This window comes from Callionymus lyra, chromosome 5 (genome assembly GCF_982586985.1).
Source record: "Callionymus lyra chromosome 5, fCalLyr1.hap1.1, whole genome shotgun sequence".
NCBI lineage: Eukaryota > Metazoa > Chordata > Actinopteri > Syngnathiformes > Callionymidae > Callionymus > Callionymus lyra.
This window is the reverse complement of record NC_141822.1, coordinates 16,534,815-16,543,764: the sequence shown is the minus strand read 5'-3', so window position 1 is coordinate 16,543,764 and position 8,950 is coordinate 16,534,815. Positions and strand designations below refer to the sequence as shown.

The 8,950-nt window shown below is 37.6% G+C and overlaps 1 protein-coding gene across 1 annotated transcript; it reads right to left on the bottom strand.

Moving 5' to 3' along the window:
* Nucleotides 1-773: 773 nt before the first annotated feature.
* On the bottom strand, nt 774-8,385 carry odf2a (outer dense fiber of sperm tails 2a). Its single transcript, XM_087792492.1, has 19 exons — nt 8,274-8,385; nt 7,419-7,535; nt 7,199-7,306; nt 6,962-7,129; nt 6,684-6,850; nt 6,355-6,493; nt 6,139-6,270; nt 5,869-5,943; nt 5,359-5,430; nt 5,170-5,286; nt 4,805-4,990; nt 4,623-4,732; nt 3,619-3,745; nt 3,405-3,515; nt 3,073-3,336; nt 2,319-2,419; nt 2,084-2,246; nt 1,492-1,617; nt 774-1,433 (listed from the first exon to the last, which is right to left on the bottom strand). Exons 1-19 carry the CDS (start codon nt 8,274-8,276, stop codon nt 1,269-1,271), a joined length of 2,451 nt encoding a protein of 816 aa, XP_087648618.1. The 5' UTR covers nt 8,277-8,385; the 3' UTR covers nt 774-1,268.
* Between the last annotated feature and the right edge of the window lie 565 nt (nt 8,386-8,950).

Sequence of the window (8,950 nt, the reverse complement as noted above, 5' to 3'; positions counted from 1 at the left end):
TTCAGGCACGTGACGTCATTTTCTGCAGGCTGCCGGAAAAAGACGGAAAATGTCGAAATAGAAATCGGAACGCTCGGTAGGCCAAACGCAGAACATTTTATTTTATCAAGAAGTATTTGCCCTTTTGTGGTAAAATGTCCAATATTCCTTTAACTTAAATATATATATATTTTAAATAAAAATACGGACAGTAAATATTTATTACGACAGACGTTTCTTGTTTTTACTGGAACATTTAAGCAGAAGAAATCAAGTCTTTCTTTTTATTTTCAATTTAAGATAATTATCCATTTTACCTTGTATATGATGGCGTACCAAATTTTTTTTTTTTTTTTAAATATATGTATTTACACAATCTATGGGAAAGGCATCTGCATATTAAAAAATAAACTGAATTTTCTTTTCCAAGTGATTGTGTCTATATGTAAGACTTTCATATGAAGACACTGGAAGTCTAACACTGATATCAATATCCGTTTGTCTCCAGGAAGGACTTCCTCAGCCGTTTTATCAGCTGACTATCTCGAGGAATGTTGTACAACAACTCATCTATTTAAGGAGTTCAAATACAACAGACTCTTCATCCTAAAGCCCACTGGCGGTGTTCCTTGTGTGACACTTTTTGGACGAATCATATGAAGCAAAGTTAAATCATTAGATTTGCTCTAAACCGAAAGCACAAGTTAAGAACTTTGGGACTGCATTATTTGAAAATAATGTTCTTAAAACATAACAAAATGCTCAAAGAGTTTAACAAAATAAATCATTGTAAATTAAAAGTGTGGGTTGAATTTATTGAGGATGAGAAAATATGCAGAATATTGAGGTAAACATCATAACAATATACTTCAAATGTTACAGTATGTGATGCTGCCTTGTACCAGCCAAGGAATAAAAATTGAAACCATTTTGTGTAGATGAGAAGATGACTTTGCTTGTAAACATCCTCCTACCAAACCCATTTACTGTCAGCTAGGTAAAAAAAAAAGTTGATATTTAAAAACTAACTCATAAAGCATTTGTTTAAAAACTATAACTCTGGAAAACTTACAACTTTGGACACAAAATACAACCATATAACAAAGAACATCTACTGTAGCACCAGATATATGTTCAAGTGAACGTTCAAGTCAAAACAATTTCAGTATTGATTTCAAACCATTTTTTTTTAGACAAAAAAGTTCTTCCGAGACATCCGACTGGATCCTGAGTTGATTTTCACGGCAAGTGGAATGAAATAGTGATCTTGAGGTCTGATGTGGAGGCACTTAAACAGGCGACTGGTCTCTCAAAGTACTTAGAGAAGTGTCTCCTATCACGCTGTACGACGACTTAAGAAACTGGACGTAATTCTGCAGGCTTTTGTTGGTTCTGTCCGACTGCAGCAAGCGGTCCTTCAGGTCCTCAAGTCTGTTTTTGTACCGCCTCTCCACCTGAAGATCAGAACAGACATCGATCAACAGATTCCGAGTGGAGGGCCGAGAGCCTCACCTCGTCCTTGCAGCGTTGCATCTGGTTGATCTCTGTTGTGGTTCTGCTGAGCTGTGTTTCTAAGTCTAGAATCTTAGCTTGTGTGGTACGTTCTTTGATGGCAGCACGCTCCCTGGTTTGAGACATCTGGAGGAGAATTACAGGATTATGACGTCAGCAATGACTCAGCATACATTAAATCTTTAACCATGACAGCCATGAAGTTATAGTTTTAACCAACACCAGTAAATCTGCACTCAGAAAATAAACATCAAATCAGTTTAGATTGTATTTTGGAAAATGGTCCCGGGTTTTAAAACAGATAATTCGAAAACATGTACCACTAAATTCCTAGTTTTAATTATGCATCCTGCTACACTTGTTTTTGTCAATAAAGGAGAAATCATTGTTCAATATTTGCCAAGAGGTTCACAGCCCAGTCCTGGAAGAATCCAAACGTACATGAAGTGACTTTTTATAAGGCTCTTGTAAGACTAAATTATTTCACAAAGAACAAGCTGGACTTCTATTTCTCTAGTGTTTTTCTAAATTTTGGCAACCAATAAAAACATGTTCAACAAATGAATAAAAGAAGAAGAATGTCAGTGGAAACCTGCTGTTGAGCTTCTTCCAGAGCCTCTTCCAGCCGTTTGCTCAATAGCGAACATTCTCGTCTTTTGTCTTGAATCTGGAACTGATTGTTCTGGATGATCTCGTCACGTTTAGAGATGACAGACGTGAGATCGCCGTTCAGAGTAACCATCTCATCAAGTTTCCTGAAACGGTTTAAACACAGTACGCCAAGTTCATTACTGTTGTTGAACAGTAGACTATCTGAAGTGACTAACCTCTCCAGACTCTCTGCTTTCTGCTGAAGGTCTTTGTTATCAGTCAAAAGGACCTTGTTTTTCTGTTTGAGAAGCTCCATTAGGCTGCCCTGAGACTCCACCTTCACACAGGAGGACACACAAAATAATTAAAAGACATGTTTTGAATCCAAATTGTCAGTTTTGTTGAAGGAATGCAAATCTTTGCAGGCTTGTTATTATGTATATATATATATAAAACAATTTGGAAGATATCCTTAAGATTAAATTCACATTTGAAGAATTCCTCTATAAAATACAAAACATGTATTGCAATCTCATCTTGTAATGTTTTGCTACTTTAAAAGATTCTTTAGATGATCCCTAATGCAGGAGTTTAACATTCAAATCGCTAAAAGTCTGAACAAAATGTATATTTACTAAGCTGTGAGGAAGTAGAAGCCTGATATCCTTTCACTCTTGAAAACATCACAATTATCTGTTTGATCTTTTTCACCAAAGTTGACATCCATGTGTAATTTATCTTAAACACTAGCATATCAATAGGTCACAATATCAACAAACAATATTTATCTAACCACGCATCCTTAAAAAAATCTAAAACATTTTTGTTAGGTATTCGTCATAATTGTTGATATGAATCACATCAGTGCCATAGTTTCATCTTTAAACCGACAACTTAATACATCTGCTTGGATTTTATTAATATATTTTCAACCATCACATGAAATAACTTGGCCTTTTTTTGATTGACATGTTTTCGAGCAGGAGTCACCTTCAGCCTCAGCTCCGTCATGGTGCTGCTCAGCTCCAGACTGCGTCTCTCCTGATGGAGCATCTTGTCCTGAGCCTCCTGCAGCCGCTGCTCGGAGCATCGCAGATTGTCGGGCAGAGATTCCAGCTCCGTCACTCTGGTCAGCAGCTCCCTGCGCACTTGCTCCACTTCCTGCTCCACCTCCCTGCGCACCGCCTGGGCATCCATCTCTGCCCGAGCCAGTTTGGACCGGTATTCATCCGCCTCTGCTCTGGTATTTTCCACCTGATCATGACCGATAAAAAAAGCTCTCAGAGCATCTCATGACAAACTCCTCAGTCAGTGTTCCTCACCTGGATTTTATAACTTTCCAGCAGATCTTCATATTGCTTGATAGAAACTTTGACCTGCCGGAGCTCCGACTGTGACTGGACCAGCTTCTTCTCGGCGGCGAAGGCTTCGGCCTGAGACATTCATTAAGTTAAGTGAATAAAACCAGGGGCTTCCTGAGACTAATGTGATCTAAAGCAGTGACAAGAGGAACAAGAAGAACTTCTGATGATTGACCTTCAGTGACTGGTTCTCTAGTTTGGCTGCAGCACTCTGGGAGGTTAGCTTCTGCAGCTGGTCCATCAAATCTCCTCTTCCTCCATCCCCCCTGCTCAGCATCTGCTCGTTCAGCTCCTTGACTCTCCTGCAAGAGACGACAGTCATCACTTATCTGTTAACGCATAGATAGATAGATTGATAGATAGATACTTTATTAATCCCCGGAGGAGAAATTATTTTGTCCAGCAGCAATAACACATCCATCCTTAAAAATACCATTTATACATACATAAATACAATCAAATAAATACACAAACACAATAAATACAAAAGACAAAGTTGCCAACAACATAGACATGAGCTGCTACAACTGTGAGACATTTGAATTAAATATCAATACACTTTAATCTTTTTTTTTTTTTTAAAACCTTTAAGACCCTATGAATATTTATCAGTACTGTGTCAAGTAAAACATATATATTTATTTAGAATAGGATTTTTTTGTCATGGTTCTTTTTGTATTTAATGACAAGTGGATTAAATACAGATGATTTTTTAAATGTACATACATTTTAAAAAGTAAATATGCACAGCATTTGTTTATGTCTGTGTTGTAATTTAACGTCTAGCCACAAGGTGGAAGTCACCCCACAGCTAGAGTAACAATGAAATCCCCTGAGATCCCAGAGATAACTAGGGATGAGAGGATACAGTCGACTCCAGCAGCTTTTAAAGCTGATGTTTGGATATTTTGGTTTCAAAACAAAATGACAGCAGTAACAACTTCATCAAGAGCCATGTGGTCTGCAAAACCAGAATACAGTTCTATAAATACAGCCTTATTTCTACTTTACTTTTTCCAATATATCATAATGTTGCCCCTGCATCATGATATATATTCATATATATTGCCAAATTCTTGCAAATACATACCTCTAAAAAAGACAAGTGACAAAATGTAAAAAACAAGAAGTTCATGGGAACTGCTCAAATTTCAAAGTGTCTTTCCCATCTTCAGTTACCTGTTCAACACGGAAAGCTCCGTCTCCAGTTTCTCCTTCTCCTTAATTTCTTCAGCATGACGGCTCTGCCACATCTCAGCTGCACAGAACGCTTCCTCCACCCGCTTCTCCTGTAAATATAAACAGTATATACACACATTTAACTAAAGTTGAAGTGACAAAGAACATTTTTGTCAACTCACCAGGTCTAGCAGCTGAGCACTCAACTGTCCTGACGCGTCCTTGTTGCACTCCGCTCGCTTTTTTTGGAGCCTTGTCGCCTGCTTTTGGGCGTTTTTGTCTGCATCGACCTTCAGCTTCAGCCTAGTCTGCTGCTGCTGCAGACGATCCATCTCTGCCTTTTGTCGATTTGCTGCTCGCTCCAGGTTCTGAGGAGGGTTGTGAAGAAGATGCAAACAAATAAACCTTTTCTGCTGTTTCATCCCATTTCTATTGCTGCCATTTTTTAAAAAAAATCTCTTTAAATCTCTAATTATTTTTAATGTGTATACCATTTTAAAATGTGCTTGTTCGTGTCCAGGTAGGTGCCTTTGAATAAAAGACTCACCTTTATCTGGACTGTCAGTCGGTTGTTTTCCGACTCTTTGCTGCGTAGCTGTCCTTGCAGATGGGCTCTGGTTTGCTCCAGATTCTTGGACATATGAGCTGTACTCCTGGCGTTTTCCTACATTTCAATTGATATCATTATTACAATGGTAGTTAAGAAAAAAAGGAACAATTTTCCCAGAACTTTTACCTTCTCATTCTCTAAACGTTTGGAAAGACGGCTCATCTCGAGTTCTTTCTCCTGAAGTTTCACCACAAGATGCTAAAGACAGAGGATGTGTGTCAACAAACATCAACCACAAATTAAGAACGATTATGTTTCTTCTGAGCTGATGTTTCCCAACAATAAGACTTAACAGGAATTTACGACATATTTCATCACCGTCATCAAGTGGAAGGTCCTATCATTGATTCGATTGCATGCTGGGACATTTTTATGTTTTCTGTATAGGCGTGTGTGCAGCACCTGCTGCTAGAAGCCAAACAAGTGGATGATGATTAATTTAAACATTCTTTATTTAATATGAAACTTCAAAACATCACCAACATACAATCATCCATTCTTTGTCCCAATGAAAGACTATGTTGGACATTGAGTTTTACATTTGTTGTGGCATTTAGAGCACCAGAAAAATAAAAAATAAACTGATACAGAACGGTCATCTACTTGAAAAACTTCAGATAGTACTGCTACACTCACTGCGTTCTCCACCTCCGTTTCTGAGAGTCTCTTCAGTAACGAGTCCTTCTGCTCCGACAGGTGCTTCAAATCCATCTGTTTTGAACACATATCAGTGCAAGCCATTAAAATGCACTAGTTTCCATGTGGGTCAGCTGACTTATTAATTCATGAATAGCATAAATAAAAGGAAAAAACATTTAAAAAAAATGCTTTTCGTGTACTCGCAGTGGAATTTAACTGATATGATTCGTTTTTCAAGAGATACAAAGAAATAATAACACATCACACCTGAGATCCTTCGTGGTCCCGAAGAAGATTCCTCAAACTCTTGTTTGTCGACTCGAACGTCTCAAGCTTTTGCAACAAAAGATCATGATGATGCTCCAGAAGTAACGACTCGGAGCCTAAAACCTTCTTTAGCTATAAAGAGAAAAATATTATTCTGTGATTTCTTTTTCTGAAGGAGGATTTTTGTAAAAGAAAATGAACGACTGTGTCACTCACACTTCCAGGACTACCAGGCTTCTTAGAAATGGACTCTCTGAGGGCCTTAACTTCATGAACAGCAGCTGCTCCGTGCTCTTCTGCTTCCATCAACTTTCTGAGCAGAGCATCAGTCTTTGGACGCGTGTCCCCTTGTGTCCTACAAGTGAATATGTAAGTTTTTAAAATTTAAATTGAGCTTCAAGACAATACAATTCCAGAAAACACGACGTTAAAATAGCTCATGAATGATCATCAATTTATAATAACAACGCTCCAACAGAAAAGCATGTTAAGGTGTAGTTTCAAACTTAACGAGTGAGTACAGTTTTGTTTGGACTGATATTTGCCTGCTGTGATCAGATTCCTGCAGCATCTTCTCCACGGTCTGGCGAAGTCGTACATTTTCCTCCTCCGTCTCCCTCAGCTCTTCCTCCTTCTCGAAAATCACACGCTGGGAAGCATTAAGCTTCTCCGACTGGCGCTCCAGTAATTTGACTTTCTTTTGCAGCTCGACCTGGAAACAACAAGATGTTTTTTGTCACTTAAACAATACAACTAGATTACAATTTGAACCAAAAGCAATCTTTTTTTGACATTAGGTTTACCATACTATAGTCTCACAGACCTCATTTTTCAGAGAGCTGACCCCAGTCATCAAGTTGTCAATCTTCTTCTCATAATCTGTGATTCGACTATTAAGCCCCTCATCCTGTTCTGTAAGGTCGGCCAACAGCAGTGCACCTTGGGAGTGTTCATGTGTCGGAGGAAGAATTTCCAGCTGGTGCCTTGGACCCTTGAAACAAACACATAGACGTCTGACGAGATGCACCACCAAGTGCGTCAGAGCTAACGTGGACGTTACCTCCCACTTGTATGAGCCATTAACTAAGGTGGTCTTGCCCGAAGGTCTCCAGGGTAAATGGGTTTTATCCTTGGCAGAGGGGCATTGGCTCTGTCCATTCTCTTTGACCTGGAAACAGAATATGGATCATGAATCTTTTCAATTTGGTTCGACAACATAATGGTGCTTAAAAAAAAACACTTTTTTGGCAGAAAAAAAATGACAAAAGTAAACTACGTACCTGGGGTGTAATGGGTGTACTTGCCCTTTGTTTTCTTACATGCACGTGAACAGGTGTCGCATCACTGACATGCACGTGAATTGGAGGCGAAATCAATGTGTTTTTCATTGATTTCCTCTAATAGAATTGAAAAAGAAAACATGTGAAAATGATTCAATTAACACATTTGTTATCAACTCATGAATAGTTTAAAAAACTACAGCCACACATTTCGGTAAAACCTTATTATTTTATTAAATGGTTGAACAACTGCTTTTCAATCTGAAACCAATTTAAACACATTTTGTCATCTGCATATGGTTCACAGTCCATTTTCAATATAATAATTAGAATCTACTTCGTTATTATCAACATTTTGAAGTTGTTTTGTTTCTTATTTAACTGGAAAACAAAGTCATGGGACAGTAGATGCCTTTCACTGGTATATATAGTAATATTGCTGTTACATAGTTATTACATTGAGCAGATAATGCTTCAGAGTTTGGGAATATGCTTGATTCTCTGTTTTTGTTCAATTAATAAAAATATCCTCAATAATAATAATAGATAGCCAGAGAACATTAAATTCTCAACTACAATGATTTAAAAATGAATAATATGTCAACAAGGTAAACGGAGAAAGCGAGTTGAAAAAAATCATATGTAATTATCAATATTTTTAGCCAAACCACACACAAAAATTTGTTTAAAAAACAACTGCAGGTACAAATATTACAACTTGATAAGAGGTTGAAGGTAGTTTGTTAAACGGGCACAAACAGTAGTTTTTATCAGGAAGCTACTTTAGCTTAAAGGCTAACTCGTTTGTAACATTTACTCGAATCACAGAGAGACAGATAATATAGAGGAACTTACCATTAAAATGTGACTTTAACTCTGTGTGTTTTTTATAATCTTTCTTCATTTATGATCGTAAACTCGGTGACATTATCGCGACATTCAAAAATAACCACAGACAAGGTTTCAGTCAAACATTATGGTTGTCTCTGTCTGTGATTGGCCGCTTTTATATCACGTGTCACACTAACTTCACAGTAATTGGACAAGAGCCGAATTCCCGCCGTCACCAAGCAACGACCAAGCGTAGGGCGGAGCTTTTATCGGTTTCAAAGATACTCAAGAGGGACAAGATGACTACCGGTCTGTCCTCCAGTGTTGCGTCGCTTTGACAAAAAACAAAAAACATTCTCCAGCCAAAACGGCGCATTTTTAAGTGGGCGGTGCTTAAGCGTATTTTCTAATGTAAATATTTTTTATTAAATGAGAATTTTGTGAAAAAGAAACATACTAATGAGTATGATAGAGGTCCTAGAACAATTTAAGAGACACTTAAATCGTCACATTAGGTGCCCTTTAATTACATACTGTATATATGACTAGTCAAATGTAGTTCTTATCCAGCTAACAAAATATTTAAAAAATATCTAATGTACATTTTTTACATACATTTTATAATAACAGTAGTTTTGGCTTCCACTGCAAATAAGTCTTAGATTAAGATGCAAACTATTCACCAGGATTTGAAGACTCAC